Below are 24,023 nucleotides of genomic sequence, written 5' to 3' on the forward strand. Positions count from 1 at the left end.
GAAATAATCAGCAGCCCACTTATCTCCCAGGTATATTATGAATGTCTGAGACACTTGTAAAAATAAAACAATGTTTTATTTATTAAATAGCCCACTCTTCTTTAAATCAAATTATGGAAGTTACACCTGAGCAAATACTGAATACAGAGGAGAGTAAAATATTTGAGTCTCGCCTCCATTACACTGGTGAGCGACTGACCCGCTCTGAGCCATCCCTGTGGAGACCTGGCCATCTAGAGATCAGACTGGGAAGCATGGCCCCTGTGTTCTCTCCAAGTCATCTTATAGCTTAAGCTGGGTTGAAAAAGTCGGGGAACAGAGCAAAACGACTGGACTGAGAACTGCAGATCTGATGTAGCCGTTCTTCACAGCATGAAACAGTCCCTGCGGGCTCACTGGTACTGTCCTTGCAGGAGGAAGGGATGGAGAGACCCACAAAATCAGTCTATCCACTCCTCAAATCTGCTCTGACCTGAGCAGTGTCCTTTGCTATGTCTCTAGCAAGTGCTCCAGTGCAGACACCCTTCCTTTGCCCATATGGCACATTCAGCTACTGAGTGACAAAACATCACATGCTTCAGTTTTTTGGATGAGAAACAGTCGATTGATCTGATGGGATATTTTGACAACTCATAAAAAGCATTTATATAGAGTGAGATATATATATAGATATATATATAATGTCCTGAGTTGGAAGGGACCCACAAGGATCATTGAGTCCAACTCCTGTCCCTGCATGATTTCTTGATGTCCTCGCTTAGACATAAAGCTGCTTTTTCATTTATCCATAGAAGCCAGGATTTGCATTTTTCCCATGTGGATACATTGCTTGGTACCTGGCTCCTAATCACTTCAGTAATCTGTCGCAGAATATTTTAGTTTGGAAAGCACTCTGGAAATCATCTATGTCATCTTTAAAGTTAGGTCAGGCTGCACAGTGCCTTGTCACCCCTAAGGCTTTTATTTCAGAATGCCTCTGAACAAAGAAGCTCCAAAGGTTTTCATTAAAAGAAATGATGCATAACGATATAGTAATTTAGAACAGCATGTAGATTAGGCAGGGCAAAAGAATTACAGATGTTGCATCAGACCCTGCTAATCTCTGTCCCCTGCACCTACGACACTGGGCTCCAATATTGGTTACTCTAAAGACACTCGCATTATATCAGAGGAAAAATACCAGTTCAGAAGTCTGTAAATTCACTGAATTCACAGAAGTCTAAATTCACTGATATTATTCACCCGAGTTCTACATTCAGACTATGAAAATCCTGAGGTTGGGGCAGTTTGCATATGTGTCTTCAGAGATTAATCACCCTGGCTGACTGGGCTGTTACGAGCAACGCCTGCAGCTGATTGTTTTAGTAATGGAAAGTTTGATTTTCGGCAAAGATATAGATATTCAGCCCTTTGCAGATGTCTCCTTGATACCTTCGAGCATTTGATCTCTGGGATGCATATGAAAATACAGAACCACAGTTTGTTAATTAGCATCACAAGAGAATTTCGCATTTTTTCCAATAAACATTCTCCTATTCAATTCAGTATTATGTGAACTACTTTTGAGGACACAAGCCTCTTGTAGGTAGATGCCAGAGGAGTCATTAAATAATACAAAAATTAAATATGTCATAAATACAGTAACTTGAGGAAATGCAATTTTGGCACAATGCTTTTTTTTTTTCAAAATGTATAAGAATAAAACATAATATACAGAAATACTTATGACAATTTGAAAACATTAACAAGATTGCATTTACATTAACATTGGCTAATGGTAATTTCATGCAGAAATGTCAAAATTAATGACAATCTGAAAATATTACAGAAATAGATCATATTAGATGAAGTAGAATGACAGTGTGAAACACTTTACAAATTTGTACTCAAATAAACACCCAGCTGGTTCATTATCTTTGTCTGTTTTACTTCGCTCACATAAAAATATGAAGAAGCTGTTTAAATAAATCTTGCCAGATTTGTATCGTGTTGTTTTTGGTTTTGTTTTTTAAATTTCTAGTTTAAAGGCACAGGAAACTACCATCAATAATTTATTCATAGTGGAAGTGGCAGCAGCAACAATGAAATCTGTCCCAGCATAGTCCCACGTGTCCCCACCAGCGTGTCGCAGGGAGGTCCCGTCTATGGGGAGAAGGGGCTGCGTTCTCTGTGCCACCAGCCCTTCCTTGTCAGTGAGGCATTCAATGCTTGTGCAGGCTCATACACACCAAAACATGGATCGATAACAAAAGGGAAGCGTTAGCTTCATCAGAAATGAAACACAACTTCAACACACATTTGGAGATGGTGTAAAGCCAGTCCATGACACCACTTGGAAATGTATAAATATTTTATATATTTCAGTGCATTCCAGATTTCACTGCAAAATAGGTAAAATCTACTAGCTGGAAAATATTAAGCGTTAGAATTGTATATTTTAAGAATTTCAGGATAGTTCAGGATCTGGACTAATACAGTAGAAGTACTGCTGGTCTGTGTTATCAAGTCACTTCTGTGCCCTTTAATTCTCCCCACAATGTGCAAGGTGGATAAAGCTGCATACTGAACTATTAGGAACATTTCCAAACCTCTTGTTGAAAGACTTCCTCATTTTTTTGTATTTTTCACTTGTTAACCACAACCGTTAAGAGCAGTACATGTATAAGAATCTGAACGTGTACCTCTGCAAGAACAAATAATTTCAACCTTAAGAATGGATCCTAGGCTGTTCTCCTCAGCAGGGTTTATTTTTTTTTTTTTCTGTCTAGCTCAGATGATAAAACTGGTTCTGAACTGAAAAGAGCAAAAGAACTAGTCTAAAAAATAAGCTGTTAAGATTTCAATTTGAGTCAAATTACCCAGTTTATTCCACATGCCCTTAGCAAAGCAATATTTTCACCAGTGATACTGATGGGCAAACTTTGTCATAGGAGACAAACAGAAACAAGAAATATCGCTCATGTAGTGTCCTCAAGGAGTTGCTGGCCCTGTGACAAAACTTCCTACAGACGTCAGCAAGCAAACACTTGTGTGCTGCAGCCTGCAGCCCCCGCATGGTATTGGGAACTTCTTATGTGCGTCAGGAGCTCGCTGCTAGCTGCCGCCTTCTTGGTCTTTGCTATTCTTACAGGCCTTTTGAATGTCAGATGCATCTGGTATTTCTTTGTTTTCTTCTCTTAGCCCTCCTTCCTGTGATTCTTTTGACATTTTCAATTTTATGCTGTCAGTCTTGTGATTAATGGATGAATTCAGGCTGCATGGGTTCAACCTCCATCTTCTCAGAGTCCTATAGAAATCTTTTCTGACGTTTTCACTAACCAGCACGTAGATGATTGGATCGGCAATACTGTTCGCAGTGGCTAAACACAGAAACACCGTAAAAATTGAATATATATCTTTTTCAAATGGGCATGAGGAATTCTGATGAAACATAAAGTATATGGATCTTATTATGAGTACCACATGGTAGGGAGCAAAGCAGATCAGGAAAATGACAATAATGGTGATCGCCAGATACTTCACTTTGGTTTTTTGACGGCAAGTCAAACTGCTGCTTGTTTTTGCACTTTGGAAAATCTTGTAGTTTGTGAAAATGAGGATTGCGAAAGGTATGGCAAATCCAAATAGGAATCTGGCAAAGCCAAAAATAGCCAGTTTTATGTCAAGGGGCAAAGCCTCAAAGCAAGTCTTCTTATTAGTATGTTCTGAATTATCTTCCATGGAAAATACTGGACTGTGGATTATTGCAACCACAGCAAAGAGAATACACACTATTATGATTGCCTTTTTCTGTCCTCTTCTCCCCCTTGATTCCAGAGCATACGCCAGCGCCACGTAACGGTCCACAGAAATGCAGCACAAAAGCAGAATGCTGATGTATATGTTGCAGAAAAAGATGAATCCTGTTATTCTGCAAGCCTTTACACCCATATTCCAGTGGTGGTCATTTTGCACGTAGATAATCCAGAGAGGCAAGGTGCTTAAATACATCAGCTCACACAATGATAAACTGAAAATGTAGATGGCAATTACTTTATTCCTTTGAATCTGTAGAAATGTGAGCACAGAAGTTAAACAATTGGCTGGAAGTCCTATGGCAAAAACGATGCTGTAAACAGCAACCAGAAGTGTCTTGCTGTCTTTGTAGGGAATCCCTGTGCAAGTGGAGCTGTTATTTGTGTCTGTACAATTTTCCATTATTCTTTTTCCAGCTGGTGTTTCCTGAGAATCAGAAGACAAGGAAGAAAGTTAGCGTTTGCATTACTCAAAAATGTTGTCAGTAAAGGTCCCATAGGTGTCAGAAGGTGTCAGGGGAACAAGTGGGATGCTTGTCTTGGGGAAGCATCTAAGATGGGCAGATTCTCCTGTAGTGTCCCCTGGGAGTTAGGTCTGATTTACTTCCAGGAAAAAGTGCCTTTCTTCACAAGGAATTTCTTGACTACAGCATTTCTATTCACTAAAACTGGGTATTGGGAACTGTCTCTACACCAGGCTGCTGTGTAAATGAAACAGAGCTGTTGATCAGTTACTGAAGTCACTTCCTAGAGAAAATTAAAGGCATTAGTCTTAAACTCTTTTTTTTTTTTTTTTTTTTTTTCCCAAACTGAGTAACCAAAAATGCAAACAGTAGAGACTTCAGAGGCAGACTTCCAAAAGAAGCTATCATTTATGGTTGGTCAGATGGGAGAACTGCCTGAAGCAGATGGTGGTAGTTGTGTCAGAGACTACCCAGTATACAGGAACCAGAATCTGACCTCTGGTGTGTACATCCACATTGTATTGCAACATAATGGTCTGGATCTAGCTAATTCATGCTTCTCTCCTCTCCCCTCTTAATGAATGAATAACTGCAGCTGAAGAACGTGATTTGTGGTTCTATATGACACCCACCATAGTAAGCCAGCAAAACTGCCTACCACATCTGTTCGATGCCTGTGCTAAACAACAAGAAATAAGGGTAGCTAGAGGAAGTGGATGAGAACAAAGAGAAGAACATACACACATTTAATAAATTGAGGTGAAGAGAATTAATGCTCTTTGAACGGGAGTGATTACGAAAACCTCCACCTTCCCAAGATGACCGCACACAGAAGCAGACCTGGCATTTGGTTCATATTAAGTAGTGCCGGGAGAAGCATTTCTTGCAAAACCACTTGATGATTTCCATGCAGAAATCTTCTCCAAGTGAAGAGAGGAGTATGGAGATGGGTGCACCTTAATGGTGTTGTGTGCCCTTCCAAATTGTACTTTGCTGTATTTATGAATTGAAGGGTCCACTGTATAACATCCTTGATAACAAAAAAGATGTTGTCTGACCTAGTCTTTTGGGCATTCTCTTGCGGGGTGGACACCTTGCTCCAGGCAACAGCCAGCTAACTCGAGGAGGAGATGTGTTGGCAGAGGTTGAGTCCCTTCAGACAGAGCACAGGCATGAGCTTTCCTGGTCCACACTATGCACGAGCAATTCCTTTAACCCTGAGCTCATGCAGGGGAGAAGATAGCTTTTAGCAGCCTCTGAATATTTGTTTGTTGCTTTTTTTGGGCCCATCTCAAGCAGATCAAGGGGAAGCAGTGGAATTGTACTCATAGAATCATTTTGGCTGGAAAAGACCTTTAAGATCATTGAGTACAACCATTAACCTTAACACTGTCAAGTGCACCTCTAAACCATGTCCCTAAGAATCTCATCTATACATCTTTTAGACATCTCCAGGGATGGTGATTCCACCACTTCCCTGAGCAGCCTGTTCCAATGCCTGACAACCCTTTGGGTGAAGAAATTTTTCCTCATATCTTCTGCATTTCTGGGAGGGTAACAAGCTGGTGGGGCCATTCCTTTCTTTCCGTGTGGGCAAGAACAGTCCCTGGGGTGGCACAAGCAGCTCTACCCTGAATGCCTAACAAAGCACATGCCATGCAAGATCCCAAGAGCTTGAAGGGCAGTCAGGTCCCCTGACTTAGTTTAGTTACCAGATGATAACAGTATAAGAAAATGAATACAGGTTGCCCCAGGCTGTCAGACCCTCACAGCAGTGCAGTGCTTACCACAGCCATAAACAACAAGAGAGGATCTTCTGGCCCATGCTGAGAGATATTCATGTCCATCAAGAAAAAAAGGCTCTTGGGAGAACTTATTGCAGCCTTTCCATACTTAAAAGGGAGCTGATAAGGAAGATGGGGACAGACTTTAGCAGGGCCTGTTATGATAGGACAAGGGGTCATGGTTTTAAACTAAAGGAGGGGACATTCAGGCTGGATATGAGAAAGAAGTTGTAGAAGGGAACAGGTTTCCCAGAGAGGTGGTTGATGCCACATCCCTGGAATCATTCAAGATCAGGCTGGATGGGGCTCTGAGCAACCTTATCTGGGTGAAGATGTCCCAGCTCATGGCAGGGGTTGGACTGGATGAGCTTTGAAGGTCCCTTCCAGTCCAAACTATTCTGTGATTCTGATTGCCCCAAGGCAATCAGAGCCTGCATCTGAGTGAAGACATACTGACAAACAAGCATATGGGACTGAGGCAGCGGTACCTGCTGTCCCCATCCCTGCCGGCAGCATAAAATGTTCCCTGGGGCGAGGATAATTGGAAGGTGCCTCCACAGACAGAGGAACTGAGAAAGCGCTGTGTGTAAGCACACTCAAGGGTGCAACTGTTCTCAGCCAGTACTTTCCACTTCCCGCAGCAGCAAACCGTGCTCCGCTGGTGTGCTGAAATACTGTCGAGCGTGGGCAGGCAGCAGTCCCTGTGCTGCTTGGGTCAAAGTATCTTGTCAGAGGGCCACATCCCTCTAGGTCTGACAATGGGACTGGAGTCTGGTGGGTATGTTGAAGCCCTCTCAAGGGAGATATGAAGTTTCCTTTAGTTTCAAATGTCCTGTCTTAAGAATGACTGGAGAAGAGGATCCTCAGTGCTGTGTGGGGCAGACAACATGGTGCTCAGCAGGGTTTTTGTGTGAGACGGTGTATATTTACTTTGCTTCTTTCCTGGCAGTGAAAGTGTACTGATAGCCAGTGTTAAATTAAAAAACAACAGCTGTGGCAAGGCCCATGTGACTGGAGTTTTCTGCTGCCTCCGGACATCTGCCACCCTTGGTGAATTAGGTGGGGTCTTCTCTAGGCCACCTATTGTACTTCCATGTAGAAGGGATGAAACCGGTGCTTGGTTTCAGGATGAACACCTGGGATGTGACATATGGGAGCTTGTCCTCCACTAAGATGTGTCTGACCAACGTGAGAGCTGCTGTATGCCACAGAGCAGTCTTGGAGACCTCCCCTTCTAAGCTAAAGCACAGCAGGTGAACACAGCTTGTGCATGAGGCGGGTGGTGACAGCCCAGGCAAGGATGTGGTACAGTCGCACACCATCTCGGTTACGCAGTGGCTGTCTACCTCACGTGCCTTAGCATTAAAACCGTGAAGAGTGGTTGAAGGTGTGCTCTCCGCCCCTTGGGCTTTGTGTACTCCTCTTGACCCTGTGTTTGTCTGAATATCCTCCTTTCTGCATGGCCCACGCCTATGTTTGCTGCTCATTGTGTGAAGGCAAGCTTCCCCCCCAGGCACTTGTCAGACAGCGAGAAGCTGGTAATGGTGCAGACAGGAAGGAAGTGGTGGAAGAGTTGTAGACACGTGGGTCCCAAAGTTTCTTTCACCTCTTTCCTTCACCTCCTCCCTTCCTGTTCTGCTCCAAGTCTCCTCACACTTAGCAGTCATGAGTGAGCCTCAAGAAGGAGGTGCCTGTGACTTTTTAAGCTGCCTGCATGGGGTATGGTTTTTTTGTGGCTTTCGGTGTAGGGCTTAAGCCACAGGGCTGACAATGAGCTGGAGAACTTCACCCTTAAATGACTGCCAACTGCCAAGCGCAAAACCTCACCTGGCAAAGTGCAACCATAGATGTGAATTTACACTCATAGAGAAAAGTCATGTTCTGGATGCTTCTGCTGAAGGTCTGGCCTGTCATCTCAGGAGCCTGGATTCTTCCCAGCAGTAATGCTGTCTCAGCCCATTTCAGGAAGGAATAGAGGAGAACATCCATTTGCTTCTCTCCCTCACCTTCTCCTGGCTCTCTACCTTGTCCAGGGAAGAGTCCTCTGGCCCTGGCCACTGCATCCAGCCCCAGTTCTGAGCTTCACTTGTCTCTGCTCAGGTCTCCAGACATGCAGAGGGGTTTCCTCCTTAAATTGAAGATCAGAAAGCAGCACTCAACAGACAATTTATTAAATTTCTCCCTGGGACATTGCCCCTCTCCAACTGAATGCACATTTTCACCCTTTAGAGTCTGCTGTTCTGATAATGGGCTCATCCCAGAAGATTTCCAGTTCTGTCACCTTCTGTGGTGGCTGGGCTGTGATAGATGCATTCCCACACCTCTTGAATGTGGCATTCATAACTGTACTGCTTTATCTAAAGAGGCAGCTGGTTACCTGTGAGCACTCTGTTGTCCCACACTGGTGCAGAACTGATGCAGGCTAACCTGCATCTCACGTAGTCATTCAAATAAATAAATTAATATCAATGTCAATGTCAATGTCAATGTCAATGTCAATGTCAATGTCAATATCTATATCTATATCTATATCTATATCTATATCTATATCTATATCTATATCTATATCTATATCTATATCAATAATAACATAACTGAAAAAATACACTATTTCAAGGTTCATTTTCTGCTAATATTTGATGAGCAATTTTAGTGATAGAAGCGTTAGAAGAGAACAATTATCACATCCAGCAATTTTGAAGCACTTCTAAAGGATCAAAAGTATCTATGATGCAAATGATGAGTGATATCAAAGAACGCGTTTGTGAGAGACAAACTGTTTCAATGCATTAGGTTTCTTGACTGTCTTCTTGTAGCTTTCAGTTGAGTAAAACATGTCCAAAGTAGCTTTCTCAGCTTTCTGTGACTTACCCTGTTCTTCTAGGGCTCACCAACCATTGCTAGGTGCTACGTCAGCTCCTGGCTGTGTTTTGCATCAACAACTCAATGTATATTTATCAGCTCTCTGAGTTTTCTTGCTTCATGAAAAACCACAGTGAACATGTTCATGTTTCTCACATTCAAGATGTGAAACATCTCATCTTCCAGGACAGAGACATTACCTCTGGCTCAGGAAGCCCGTAAGCACAAATCACTGGAAGATGTCATAATCCACTAAGGAAGATTTGCAATGTGCCTGCCCTGTGTTTATACTCTTTCCTGGACATTTGTTCTTGGCCTAGGTTATAGCCACAGTATTGGGTTAAGTAGGCTTAACATTCCTAATGTTGTATTATGTTCACACTGTTAGATGAATGGATAATTACATTTCCTACTCCTAAAATGGAGTGCCTACATGCTCTAATGCATTGCGACCTCATGGAGAGAAAACCCTGGAAAAGGGCAAGGCATCTGGAGATGCCTGAGTAAACAGTTGTGGATGGAAGAGGCATGATGGACATGAAATCACATTTTCTGGATTGTGCTGAGAAAGCAACAGAAGTGTCTTGCTGCAGATCTACCAAGCAAGGCTGAGAAACCAGATCAAGATCGACTGCTCTTTCCTCACCTTCTCTTTGACCCAGTGCACCTTGCATTCCTTCATGGCAGGTGGCCTGGATTTACTAAGAGGAATGGGAAGGTGCTCTTTCTCAGGCTTTCCTAGAAACTGGAAGAATTCAAATACTAAAGTGAGGTCTGGTCTAGAAATCAGATCCTTCATCTTTTGAGCAGGGGCGAAACCACTGCTTTGTTGTGCAGAAGAGCCTGTCAGGTCATCTGTCAGATCATCTGTCCTCTCCCGTATCCAGCCTAAGGGAGCACTGAACTGTACTACAGAGGTGCCCTCCCAGCTCATGGGAGATGAGACCATGAATGTAGGATGCTGTGAGGATGCGATTTCACATCACAGCCGCACCAGAATAACATCCTGCCTGTCACCTTTTTGCTCTCTGCCTTGTCCCTGACCACCGGGTCGCCTGACCCTGAAGTAAATGCACGCAGAGTGTTAAGGTGACAAAAAACTTGTCTCATTTTTATGTCTGGGTCTGTTGTCCACCAGATGACCTTTCTGAAGTGACTCACCAGGGACAAAGCAGCACCAGGGCTGACACAAGGGCATTAACAGTAAGTAGCACGTGGCCAGGAGTGGAGCAGCCAGAGGCAGGTGGAGGGAGGGTTGTGAGGAGAACAATGGGACCATAGTGTGACCTGCACCCTCCATCTTCTCCAGAGGTACTTCCCATTTCTCCTGACTATTTTGAGGTCTTTGCAATCACATTACCCAACCAGGCACCTTCTCTGTGGATACAACAAGTGCCAAGCAGAGCACTTTGGATCAGCGGTGCTTCTGGGTGTTGGAGTCACCTAGAGGTGGACGGCAGCTCTAACCACATCACTCTCTTCAGCTCTTTTGCCTTGAAAATGTAACTGCTGAGCCCTGAAAAGTGTGTGGACATTTGTGAGCCTGTTGGCCTAGAGCTTATCACTTCAGAGTGAATGTTAAAATCTTAATTGGAGCCTGACCCTTAAATGAAGCAGAAAAGGGTCCTGGGAGGTGCAGAGACTTGACTGGTGGCTGCTGCTGCTGCTCATTCAGGCCAGTTGCATTAATGTCTGCTCTTCCCTCAAGAGATGAAGTGTTTTTGCAAACACTGAGATGTAAAGAGGGAAGTGAAAGCAAAGGGGAAAGCAAAAGGCTTTATTTTGCCCTCTTTTTTTATTTTTCTTTGTTTGTCTATGAACTGCTGATGTAAAACTGTTTCCATTTCTAATAGAGAAGTTGGAGTGACCAAAATAACGCCTATAAGGAAAGGTAAAAAACAAAATTGCAGACACAGTTACAGGGAAGAGAGGGAGAATTCAAAAAAAGCACAATAGTTGAGCAGAGCTTCACCTGAGATACGGAGGGACAGAAGAGAAAAAAGACACAGTGAAATCCATCACATGAATACAATTAGATCAGCAGAGTGCATCATTTAATGTACTTTTCATTTTCTAATAATTTTCTGATCATCTTTCTATGCCAAGGATTATTGCTAGTTCTGAAAATTTTGTGGGATTTATGTGGATACTAAGAATAATTTTTTAAAAGTGCCAATAGTTAAAATAAAACCAAACCATCCTTTCACACCATCCTTCCTGCTCCCGATATTTAGAAAGGATGACAACCTTCGTGTTTTAAAGCATAAACTTCAGTGGAACAGGACCTGAGTTTCTCCTGAGGGGTTTTGTACTTTCCTTAGTGGTACCGTAACTGTGTGACACAAGATTACACTAACAGCATGTTGGTCTGACCACTCATATCTAGTATCGTAAGACATCAATTCCCAGATCTGACAGATACGCCACCTACAATACTCATCACCAGCAATATCAAATATCACTCCTCTTCTGAACCTGGCCTTCTCTTTCTCATGCAGAACCTACATTACTTGTCTGTAAATATTATGAACTACTAAACTTCCCAGCTATTAGCTTTTGTGTCTGTTAATTTTAATAGAAAGTAAGAAATTGCCGAGGATTATTTGCTCTGCTGTTCTTGAAAGCAGGAAAAAAATATTTGTGGTATCTTTGGGGATAAAAATAGATTATGACCCACTGGCCAGCAAGCCAGTGAACTGGTTTATTTTTTTTCCATTAGTAATAAACAAATTAGTAGATGAAGTCACTCCTATAAGCAAGTCTCAACATACAAAAGAAAAGCAGCAATGGCTCCACTTAGTTACCCAGCAGACCAATCATTTTTACTGACACACACAAGATAGCAGGATTTGAAACTACACAGTTTCAAATTTGAATATATGAATAGAATAGAATAATATATGATTTTAAAACTATATAACTTCAAAGCTGTGTAGAGAAAAAAGGGTACTTTAAAGCTACAGGACTGTGCTGGGAATCCAGCCTGAGCACAACTCCATCTTAAAATTTCTGCCTCCATCCTAGCTTGCTCAGAAGGAAACCACCGATGGGATTTGAATGCAGAGACAGATAAACACCGTACAAAGCAGCTTTAATGCCTAATAAGGAAAAAATCCCCACATGATTCCTGAAAGATGAAAGTGGCAAGTTTATTGTATTTGCTAGGTTTTGGTTGGAGTTTTACCCTCTGTTGAACACTCCTTGACTGCTGCAGCTGTGGAAAAGACTCTCAGGAAACAAGACAGACCTTCTTCTGAACCGAGGCATGGCATATGCTTTCTTTCGGCCAGCAAATGCAGTCATCTGAAGTTCGGGCAGGCTTTTTGCTACAAGTAACCACTTCCGCATGGATGGTTACATCTCCAGCTGTGATACATGGGCCAGAAAGTGCTGTGGTTGAAAGCAGATCATTCACCTGTTGACCAGTGCTGGTTAAACCGAGCTATGGAACATTTGTAGGCTGAAAATAGCTGCTGTAAGGAAGTAGCAGGACCTTGAGATCAGTCATAAAGCCTTAATATTCATCTCTATATTGCAGATATAAGCCATCTTATTAAAAAAAAAAATTTTGTTGGAAGATATTAATCACCTGCTATTCAGGAGAGAGACTCAGCAATTTCTGATGAGAAGAAGATGTTTGATTGATCTCATGATACACTGTTCATAGATGTGAACTCTCAGCAACTAGAGATTTTAAAAACTTGTGTGTAGGTGTTTATGTAGACCCACGCCTCCTCTTCCTCCTTCCCACAATCTACGACTAAACATACTCTTTTGCTAAAAGAAGCAGCTGTGAGTGAACTATCACATAATTCAGGGTTGAAAAAGGACCTGCCTTAAAACTGTGATCCTTCCATAAACTGGGTGTCTTAATGCCATGTTACACTGCCTGGTGAGGGGCTACAGAGGAGAGAAGAATGCCAGGCAGGTAAGAGAGAAATGTGTAAAGTAAATCTCCTGCTATTTAAATGCATCTTAATTAAACACATGTAAAAGTAGGTAAAACTGCATACATGTCATATGGAGTAGATAGGGGAAGTTCACAGGTGAAAAACAGACGCCCAAATCTCCCCATACCAGTGGACTTTTTTCCCCAGTCTCATGATTCAGAGGCCATGACTCATGACGTTGGGACTTTTGGACCTGGCAAAATTTCTCAGTCTTTTCTGAAAGCATCAGAAAGCAGCTGTTGCAGGGCAGATTTACTCCCTGATACCTACCAGCTTGTCTAGAAAAGGTCTCGCAGCCAGAGGAATGGCTCTCCTGCAGCATCAGTACTAAAGAGGTTGCCAGGGAAAACAGTAAAAAGATGTCAAAAATAATGTAATGATCTGTCAGACTGGGGCTCACTGACGTGCTGCTTGTCACTGAGAAGTCTAGTTTGTCTTCAAAATTATTTTTTGGCTAAAGTGAATGTGTCTCAGCAGGTGGGATCTGCAAAGCCTTGTGAAAAGCACAGTGCCGCCTTTACTTGAAACAAGACTGTTTTAAACAGAGCAGTTAAATATGGTATTTACAAGTGCTCTGAACTCAGACATCAATATTTCCTCCTTTTCCATTTAGCATGAAACTGAATTTCTTTGTTCCTTCTTGTGCTATGATTCACTCTCAACTAATTGGAGAGCTACCATTTTCCTTTCTTTTGCCATCTGGGTCACCTAGTTAGCTCACATACCAGTGGCAGGGTTTTCCCCTTAATACGTTACCTACACCAGCAAAAACTGTGAAGTGCAAAGATATGTCCATGCAACCACATGTGTCTCTGACATCTCTGTGACCCCTCTTATGTCTGCTGAATCTCCTGTGGTGTCTTGTCCAAATCCTCAGCTGTGATCTCTTCCAGCTGTGTGTTCAACAACCACAATGAGCATCTCATTCTTGGTTGAGACCCTTAGAATCTACAGTGGAAGATATTGATGTTAAAATCCCACCTACCAGATGTTCTCCGAAGTGTCCTTCTTTTGGGATATCAAAGTCATACATTGTTTCTGATAGACCCTGTTCTGAATTTCCCACTTCTCTTGGACTTTTCCACTCCAGTCAGCCACTGCTCACCTGTGCAGTGATACAACCCACTTCACTTTCCACTTGAGTTTCAGTACTGAACTCTGTGTTTATGGGCTTCAAGACTGCTGCGGGATGTTTGGTTCTTGGAGAATGTTTCTGTCACACACTCTGCTCCACCACCAGCAGCAGCCAGGTCTGAGCCTTAGATGTATTTGGCAGAGTGGATCTGCACTAAATACTCTGCTTTAAAAATAGCCTTGATTCATGAAAGCAGGTAAGATCAAAGTAGCAGCAGTCTGAGAGACAGAAGCTGTCAAGCCTGACGTGCTTTACAGAAAGCAGCTGTGAAGATGATGGGATTTCTGCCAGTATGGTGAGATCCTTGACTAGCTCGTCCTCCACTGCTCCGTTATAGCCGCAGCGTAGGAGGCAGGGCTAAGCGAAAATAGCTATTTCCCCATCTACATTGGCCCCAAAAGGGTTCAGTTTAAAGCTGTGATTTTCACACAGCAAGGTACACCCCGCTCAGGAGGAAATAACATGTGGCAGAGGGATGTCAGAAGGTATCCTGTCTGCTAAACCCTACCAGACCTGCCCTGGCTCCGTGCATGAGACACGCACAGCAACCCCAGAGCCAGGAGCCCTGTGAAGATGTCAAAATGTTTTTGGACAGGGATTTGAGTCTGCACAGGGAGGGAAAATGGATGAAAGGAGAAAAAATCACCCCAAGTGGAAATGGGGCATCACTAGTTTCAGCACTGAACTGCTCATTTCTAATTACACCACATGGCGCACTGAGAACACAGTAGGTTTTCACTGAGTATCAGGGAAAGGCAAGCAACACCTGAGCTTGTGCTGAGCTCAGGCCAGATGTAGATACACAAAGTCACAGAGAGCAGCCCCAGACTCCTGTCCTCATGTTGTGTGTCGCAGCAGTTACTGCAGTCGCGTTTCTGTTGGGTGGAGACGACAACTGCTAATGTGAGCGGTGGCACAGCCCTTTGCAACTGCAGCGATACTGCTCTCTGCTTCCCCGCTCCCAGCCCTTTCTGTTTTGGGAACCACTGATGTACATGCACCTTTATAGCCTCTTGTATACAAAAATAAAGGAAACTGTCTAGGAGGGCAAAATTATTCTGTACAAAGCTGTGAAATATCCATTTCAGCTCCCAAGTGACACTGAGCTTTGTTAGGGCAGCCTGAGAGAGTTGAAATGCTACCCTCGGGCACTTCTACTTCGACAGCAATGCTATTTGTGCGATCACGATGAGGATATAAGATTGATGTCTCACCAAGAGGCATGGGAAATGCTGAACCTGAAAGATCTATACACAGCTTCAGGCAGAAATCTGTACAGAGTAGGTGCTCAATTTAGTGAGTTTTTGTTTAAATGGAGTGTCCTGTGGACAGAACTGTTGAAAAGTCCTCAAAAGAAAATCAGCCAGAGAAATAAGTCAGCTCCCACCCCCCCCAAAAATCTTTACACTCTCCACATTTCTGAGTGCCAGAGATCAGCAGTACTGTGCAAATAAAAGATGGAGGAAAAGAAATATACTGTATCCAATTAGTCACTATAGACCAGCAGGTAAACATCACAATAAAATGCCTGTCTTGCTTTTCCAGCAGAATCAGAATGAGAGGAAAGGCTGGATGTGAATTCTCCTTATGGTCTACCAAAGGAAGCCTAGCATTTGTGATTCTAATATAATTCTGTATTCATGCCTCGTGCTCTGCAGTGATAATTAAATCTAACCTCACAGCAACATGCGTCCTGCGAAAATCCTTCAATCCTAATTATCATCTCTCCCTGACTGGAACTAAAATTGTTTTGTAAGAAAGAAATATGTGTTTTATAGGAAAGACAATTTATAAGGAAGACAGGTAACAAAGACTCTATCGGCTGCAATGGACTCTAATACAGACCCAACAACGCTTTATGTCTGTTATATCAATCACAAGGAGATTTAGACTACAGCAAAGCAACAACAGTCGGCATTTCTGAAGCACAAATGCACAGTATGGAGAAAGAGTAACCAAAGCAGAACAAAGCAAAATACTGCCAAGTAGAAGTAACGTCTTGCCTCAGGGGCAGAAATCACTTACTTCTTTTTTCTCTGGCTTTTGTAAAGGAGAAGATACGAGTGCTCCAACTCGTGCTGTATTCACAGGCTGCTCTCTACACACTTCAGGAAGTTGCTAACGGTACTGTGTACAGTCATAAGTGGCGCGAGTTAGGAGAAAGTAGATTGCTCATTACTTCCTCAGGGTCCCCAAGTGTGTCACTTGTAGCTAGGAGCACACTTATAGACAGGAGGCTGCCTGGAATACCCCAGCCTTCAAAGTCTTAGTTTTGTCATCACTTGAGAAAGTAATTGTAAAAACGCATCTGTGGCAAGGAATAGCTGTGGGGAAGATCCGCTTCTGAAAACACACTGAGAGAGTGACAACAGGCAGAAGAAACTATTTACTAGTTACTGTAAGTAGAGGATAATCAGAAAGGGGAAAAAACAAATGGTTAGGACATGAACATGTGGAATTAGCAGGAACATAGAAGTAATAATCAGTACTGTGCTGGTGGGTCTGCGTGCAAGGGCAGCCCAGGGACTGAGGGCTGAAAGATTTCTACAGAGCAGAGCATGCAGGATATCAGAGTTTCTGCAACATTGCTGCAAAGTCAAAGATTTCAAAAAGCCATCTGAAACAGTCTGTTCTCATTTCTGACCTCTGTATTGCTTTCTGATACAAAATAGTGCCCATGCACAGGACTGCTCTTGCACACTGGACTTGATGTCAGCCATGCATGGCTGCTGCCCTTCGCAAGTCAGTGGCCCAGCACCCAGGGTGACGTTTTAGGAGAGGGCCTGTGAAAAAGGCCGTGCTTCTTGCCTCTCAGTGCCAAACCAGACAGCACAGCTTGGTTTGGCGGAGCTTGAGACATTGCTTTTTGGTTCCAGGCTCTGTTTAATTTATCCTTCGTGCTGTACCGGTACGGCTGTAAGACATGCATAGGTGTAGCTGTGGCACCATGAGCTGATGGAGGAAGCAGAGACTGACCAGTACAGTCAGAAAAGCAGCTAAGAGAAAAGAAAACCTTAACAAGGGAAGTGATTTCTTTCAGATTCTTTCACTTGCACAGGCATGAGAAGATGCATGTTCAGCTCTTCTAACTGCCAGACTCCATTTGTGACCAGACATTTCACCTCTTGGGTTCATGGTCTGAGTGTGCAACTTAATCATTGTGCTAACGTGCCATGGAGGGACAAGAGACAAACAAACTGTTCCAAACCTTACTGGCTTGGCCTACCAGGCTCTGGCAGAGCAATGAGATGCCTGCAGTAGATGCTTGATCTGTATTTATACAGTGGAGGTAATACCCACTCTGAGTGCCACACATATTGACTTGCATATGTATGAAATGGCTAAATATTTAAATGAATGAGGAACTGTATTAGAGCACAACTGAAGGGAGTCGTGACATGAGGGAAAGACCATTCTGGTGCCAATCATGCTAGAAAAGGCTGAGAATGCTAAAGAACATGAGGTGGTGGGTTAAACAGCTTCGAGAAGCAGCATAGATTTGCAGGAGTTCCTTAGTGGCAAAGAGCCTTGACACGAAGGAGTGTATGAGCTTTACCAAGTGCCCTAGCTCAGGCTTTAAGTGACAGATGAAGAACAGCCCAGTGTTACATCGCAAGTCTAGACTTTGTTTGTGAGACCTGTTCCACGTGTCATTCCAGATGCTATGTGTGACCCTGAAAAAGTCAGTTATGACCAGATTTATTATGTTTTCAGGCAACTTCTCAATCCACTTCCACCAGTTCCTGCTGCGGTGAGGTGCCTACAGCAGCCCATGAGGGTCTGTCAATGCTTGCAGAGTGCTGAGCACTAAGGTAGGACAGGGGGGGACTGGGTGGCAACCTAAGGCAAGCATTTAACTGAATTTACTTTTAATAGCTGCATCAAAAGTGAAACAGTTCCTCTGGAGAATTAAAGAACTGCTTGGCATGTACTTTCATTTTGGGGTGAAAAAGTTACTTTTGTTCAGTTCTGCTGGAGAGGGTTTCTGGGAAAGGGTCTTATTCTGAAGAGCAATTCATTCTCAGAGTCCAGAAGGAAATGGGAAAGAGGAGGCTGAAGACAGCTTGGTAGACATCATCTGCAGAGGAGAACAGGTCTGTACGAGATCAGCCGGGCCGGGCATAGTGCTGAGCTTAGTCTGTCCACTGCTCCAAATGCAGGATTTCATCTTTGCCTTCCTCTGTGTAGATATCAAACCCACAGGAAGCCATGAAGAAGGATGGGAATAATGTTTCTGAGATGGCTAGAACAAATTTCTCTATGTAATGACCAATCTTCATTCAGGGATGTGGGACAGAAGAGAGGACAGTGCTCTCTGTCTCAAAGAACTGGGGTTTCTGTAGAGATCAGTGGGCTCCTCTGTGGTATTTTTGATGTATCAGATCACAGTTTTCACTCGGTTGCAGTCAACTGTGCAGTCAAATACCTGCCTGATTATGCTCTCTGTGATGCTTACTTGCACACACTGGTATTGAGTTTAGGATATCCAGAGGCACATATGCATTCGTCAATTAGATTTTGTGGTGAAACATTGAAAATTGCATGGCCCTCTATAGAGGAATGGAAGACAACCCGTCTCTGTGCCCTTGAATCTTTTGGACAGACCTGAAAAACATTACTATTTAGAGTCACTGCTGCTTCTCTCAGTAATATGGCCCCAATCAACATCACCCACAATCATTGCCCTAGCAAACTGGAGACAGATGCCAGGATTTCACATTGGAGGACGCTTTCAAAAACTTTTGACAAGATGTTCTGTGACTGGAGATGAAAGCCGAGCTAGCACTTCCATGGGTGGCAAAAACAAACCAAACACTTCAAGTAAGTTTAGTCTGTGTTCAGTAGATATAATACAAGGAGTACAGCAATATAAATTTTGGCCTGAGTTGTATTGTACTGATGTCATATTCAGGCAGAAAAAAGATCAGACAGAGAACCATTTATAGCAGAAGGCAGAAGCCCTCTGGCCTCTGTCTACATCCAATTGAAGTAAATGGAAATGTTTCTTTGAGCCTCAGTGAGTTTAGTTGGGGCATTTTGACAAGCTTTCTTTCTGCCTTTTGGTTGCTGGGTGCTATTTAGGTAGTTACCTTTAAGGTAGCATGTTTAAGCAAGTTAAACTGCATATAAGTTATCTTCTCTGCCTTCTTAGTCATTTTCCTACTGGGGTACAGCGACTGTCCAAAGAATTAGGGAGAAAAGAGTTCAGCATTGTTTTAGTTCACTGCTGCATAACACAGACGTTTTTTGGGGATTTTCACAGCACTCTGATAGAGAAAATGCTGGTGCACCATTGACCAGTAAGCAGAAATAACCATGGAAAATGTGGAAATGAGAACAGCTCCCTGAAGTATGTGTCTCTGTAGGAAAAAGCCAAATGTCTGGCTTCTCTTGTTACCAGACATCACATTGTATAGGGACTGAGCTGCAGACCTGTCTGGGGAATGCAACATGTCCAGGATGGCAAGAAGGACTTTCCTAATCACTGAAGCATTTTGGTTGGGAAAGACTCTCAAGATCATTGAGTCTGTTAACCCAACACTGGCACTAAACCATGTCTCTAAAAACCTCATCTACATGTCTTTTAAACACCTCCAGGGATGGTGACTCCACCACTGCCCTGAGCAGCCTGTTCCAGTGCCTGACAATCTTTTCTGTGAAGAATTTTTTTCTAATACCCAATCTGAACCTTCCCTGGCACAACTTGAGGCCATTTTCTCTCATCCTATCACTGGCCATTTGTGGGAAGAGACCAACATTCTCCATCCCTCCATGCTACAACCTCCTTTCAGGTAGTTGTAGACAGTGATAAGGTCTCCCCTCAGCCTCCTTTTCTGCAGGCTGAACATCCTCAGTTCTCTCAACTGCTCCTCATCAGACTTGTGCTCCAGGCCCCTCACCAGCTTTGTTACTGATAAAAGCAAGCCAGAAAAGTCCTCAAGAGCCTTTCCAGAACAGCAATGGCCAGAGTGGGGCTAAAAAGCATTGAGAGCTGAAGTCTGCTGAGCTGTGTGTCCCTCTGACCAAGCACAGCATGGAAGTCTGTCCCTGTGCAAGGGCCCCTGCACTGGTATGCTATATGACTATGCCTAATAAAAGAGTCTCAATAGCTTGTGGTTCAACCTTGTTTGATCTGAGACAGTAGATGGTTGATGCTGTTGATCTGAGACAGGGACAAAAACCAACTGTGATATTTTTGCGGTTGATATCAGGATCAATCACAGGTCAGATACCTTAAGCTAGATAGTATGGGATGAGCTCTGTGCTAAAACCAAAGCTCACCTTCCTCCAGCAACTGCCTGCCTGCAGCGTCTTCCCTTTACCCATGCAGTGCAGCTCTGCTCCACCCCAGCAATCAGGCCAGCTGGGTGGCAAAACCATGTCGCTTAGCCCAGCACAGAGCTCACACGGCTTTCTGGCTTCCCATTCATGTCCAGTTCATAGCATGCAGTCTGCAGGGAATGCAGAAACCTTCCTGTTCTGCTGCTGGAAATGAAATGCAGAAGTGTCAGCTGCTGAAATTTTTGATGCATTTGCTTTTCTACATGTAGTGCATGCTGGGCTATCACAGGCCAGCAGGACACAATCAGATTCCTTTTGGTTTGTCAGGTTGCATAAATGCATACATCTCTGCTCTTGAAGGTCCACTTGCTTTTTTGCCCATTTTTCTGAATGGTGTGTAGAAATTGGGTCATCCTCAGTTTTCACTGATGCGGTGATGTACTGTGTCCCTCAGGGGTGGAAATCCATGAAGTCAAATATGTGATTGATCATTCCATCAACCAGGAAAGGTCTCTCACCTTAAAGATAGAAGCCTTATCATGTTTGACAGTCCTATCCCTTCATGCACTGAGATTAATATCTACCCTGCCAAGAGCTCCCTGGCATAGAGCAGCTGATGGTCACAGGGTGCATCTGAGAGACCTTTGACTGTACTGACTTCTCTGGGGCAACGGCAGATTTGTCTTCTGTCTGGTAAGAGTAAAGAAGTGGCAGTCTGTATGTTGGGGTCCTTGAAGTGAGGTATACATCTGTATTTTATCTAACACGAGACCCTGCTCCGCACCCACAGCCCAAGCTGAGACTGGTCCATGCTGCAACAACAGATTTGACTCCACACTTTGAACTCGATCTCTGAACATGCATGTCCCCAGACATCCCAACTCATCCACATCATTCTTTTGTTCAGCTCAAACTGCTGGAATAAAAGGCAACTGAAAACTACAAATAGACTTGGATAGCAGATGCCAATCACTGCCGTGCTGCATCACCGGCTCAGCTCTGCCGCTCAGTGTAGCTGGGGTTGTAGCCTTTTAACGGATGTGTTGCTTTTTTTTAAATAAAAGCTTCTCCTTGTACTAGGAAACTATAACACCCACAGAGTTTAAAAGGTTACAGCTGTTAGTGCAGGAGGGAGGAAAAGGGTGCGGTTCAAAAAGCACATGTTTCTGGTTTTTTTTTACAACCTTGAATTAGCAGCAGTGGTGGGTCAACACCTGAAGTCCGTTTAACCTTTTCCAACTCTGAGGGAAGAATCAATTGCACATCTATAGCATGGTCTACCTGAGCATAAAACTGAGCAACCAGTTTTATCCCGTGGTGCAAATATGTAGACATTCAAGCTGGCTTTGCACCTTCTACACACAGCATTTTGCTTTCAAGTCTGACTTTGTTTTTTAACTTGGAAGGCTTCCATAAAAGAGCCAAAAGCTGATGAAATTGCAGTATTTAAGAATGCATTAAGAGGGTGATTTACTGAGGAGAAGCACCTTTTTAATGTGGCTACCTAGAGCTCTGTGCTGCTGCCTGATTCTTTTGCTTCTGGCTGTTATACCTCAGGTTAATACAAAAACTGTGTCAACCATGGAAACAAGGTCATAAAGCTTGTCCTGTCATTCAAAATTGCCAGTGGGCTGAATGGCCGAAGGACTGGGAATTGGCATACAAAGAGTAAGTCACCATCCCTGGAGGTGTTTAAAAGTCATTTAGACGAGGTTCTTAGGAACATGGTTTAGTGCTAGAGTTAGGTTATGGTTGGACTCTATGATCCTGACAGTCTCTTCCAACTGAAATCATTCTATGATTCTAAATGCCTTGGACAAACTTGGGTTTTGGATCAACCAAATCCCACCCAAAAACCTCCGCCACATACCCAAAATTCTTTTTACTCTTACTCTTTTTCCTGCAATGGTCTGCTTTGCACCTGGGCTTGGCCAAGCTGATGCAGCAGAGATTCAAAGGGCTCTGGTGTTTACATTGCATCCTCCTAGTATGGTCAGGGAGCCTGGCTGCAAAGACCCCAACAGTCTGCCTTGGAGACCGCACTAAGCTGTCAGAAGGCGAGTGGATTTAGGAAGCTTGTGTTCTGCTGTGGGAAACTGCCACCGAAGTGGCAGGTGACCATGGGTTACCCCTGGCATGTCTGTGTGGAGACTTCATTGCTGACGGGCACCTTAGAGGAGTGCCGCAGACAGGAAAGCAGGAAACGTTTTGCAGAGCAGAGATAACATGGAAAATAACAGTCTGTAAGTGGTTTGATTTACTGATTCGCGTGTACAGGAGCTGCCATGTAAGCATCTCAGGAAAAGGAAATGGGACGGAGGAGGAATGGGAGGAAAAAGGCAGGACAACAACAAAACAGGTTGGCAGATTTCATTTGGGACAGGACTTAATGTCGTGGGTTTTCTACTGAGCACAATATGTTGTGGAGGTCTGTGGTCACACATGAGCATTGGGATTGTGAGTCCTTTGTTTTGAAAGGAACTGTCTGAATTTATTTAAACGGCATCGTCTTGGGATTCTCCTGCACCGGGAGTTCCCTCTTGTATACTGCTGGAATCACCCTGGGCATGCTGACTTTTACCTAGAGCAAACCAGTCCCTGAACCACTGATCTGAACTACAGCACCTTTGTGCAATGGAGAAGTGGTTGAGAGCAGCCATGTGCTGGTAGGGTTGTCACCCCTGTGCTCCATTTCTCAGATTTTCTCAAAAGCCCCTTTTGCAGAAAGACCTCAGTGGTCTGTGTGACTTCATGTGAGTCAAACCCCCCACATGATGTAAGCCTCAGCACACAATGGGAGGCGCACCTCCTGCCAGCAGCACATTGTCTCCATGACAGCATCAGGGAGAACCTGTCTGCACAACTTATTTTCTTGAGTCTTCCCCAGATATTTTGTGATCTACCTGACTGCATCTCAATGGAGGAGCTCACAGAGCTGCACAAGCTCTACTTTACAATTACTCATTTATTAATTTTGTTTTACATTCTTTGTGTCCCTGGCCTCCACTGGGGAAACTGAGGCTCATGTGTGGGTGATGATCTGGGTGATGATACCACTCTGCAGTAGCCAGGCCATGGAACCACCTGCTGCAGAGCTGGATGGTGCACACTGATGCCTTTCTTGAGGCATCTTCTCTGAGTCTTGAGGGATGCTGATATACATGAAAGGCCCTTCCAGTCTCTGCTGCTGTATTGTCATGAGCAGCTTAATGTTTTGGATGAAGTGCCTGATGAAGGTATGACATTCAGCCTTCAGTTAACATGAAAGATTTAGTGGGGCACATATCTTGAGATATTTACTTCACCTTTTCTCAAATAAATTCCTGGATACAGTCTGAAAAATTAAGTATAGTCTTCCTTGAGATGTCTAGATATGTATACACACTGAGGGGAAAAACTCCAAGTTTTTTACCATCCTTTCCCATCAGTTTTTCAGATCCTCTTACTCCATCATAAAGATGGAACCGACAACAAAAACTCTACTGGAATTCACCCTTGAAAACACTGACACTTGAGCTCTGGCACGGTTTTCTCAGTATAAGTAGATCTTCCTATGAATTTGTCTTCCTATAAACACCTGGGATTTTGGCTTGTGCTCAGCAGTTTCCATTCACTTAAACAATGAATTTACAGCATAATTTTCCAAACACTGTTTCCATGCCCAACTTGGTGATGGGAATGTATTTTTTTGGAAAGCAACCATACTAATTGGAAAGATTCTTGAACATGAAAAGATGTTCCTTCCACCATCT

At 43.5% G+C, this 24,023-nt stretch overlaps 1 protein-coding gene and 1 long non-coding RNA gene across 2 annotated transcripts in view; one reads left to right on the forward strand and one right to left on the reverse strand.

Moving 5' to 3' along the window:
• Positions 1-2,831: 2,831 nt before the first annotated feature.
• The window catches only part of GPR132 (G protein-coupled receptor 132), an 81,200-nt gene continuing 60,008 nt past the window's right edge, over positions 2,832-24,023 (reverse strand). Inside the window, exon 2 of the mRNA XM_071809721.1 lies at positions 2,832-4,221. Within this exon, the coding sequence (XP_071665822.1) occupies positions 3,094-4,197 (1,104 nt within the window). The 5' untranslated portion in view covers positions 4,198-4,221 and the 3' untranslated portion in view covers positions 2,832-3,093. The remainder of the gene's footprint in view (positions 4,222-24,023) is intronic.
• The window catches only part of LOC139828030 (uncharacterized), a 30,096-nt gene continuing 23,800 nt past the window's right edge, over positions 17,728-24,023 (forward strand). Inside the window, exon 1 of the long non-coding RNA XR_011739198.1 lies at positions 17,728-17,801. This is a non-coding gene — a long non-coding RNA (uncharacterized lncRNA). The remainder of the gene's footprint in view (positions 17,802-24,023) is intronic.

The sequence above is a fragment of the Patagioenas fasciata genome, chromosome 5 (assembly GCF_037038585.1).
Source record: "Patagioenas fasciata isolate bPatFas1 chromosome 5, bPatFas1.hap1, whole genome shotgun sequence".
NCBI classification, from domain to species: domain Eukaryota; kingdom Metazoa; phylum Chordata; class Aves; order Columbiformes; family Columbidae; genus Patagioenas; species Patagioenas fasciata.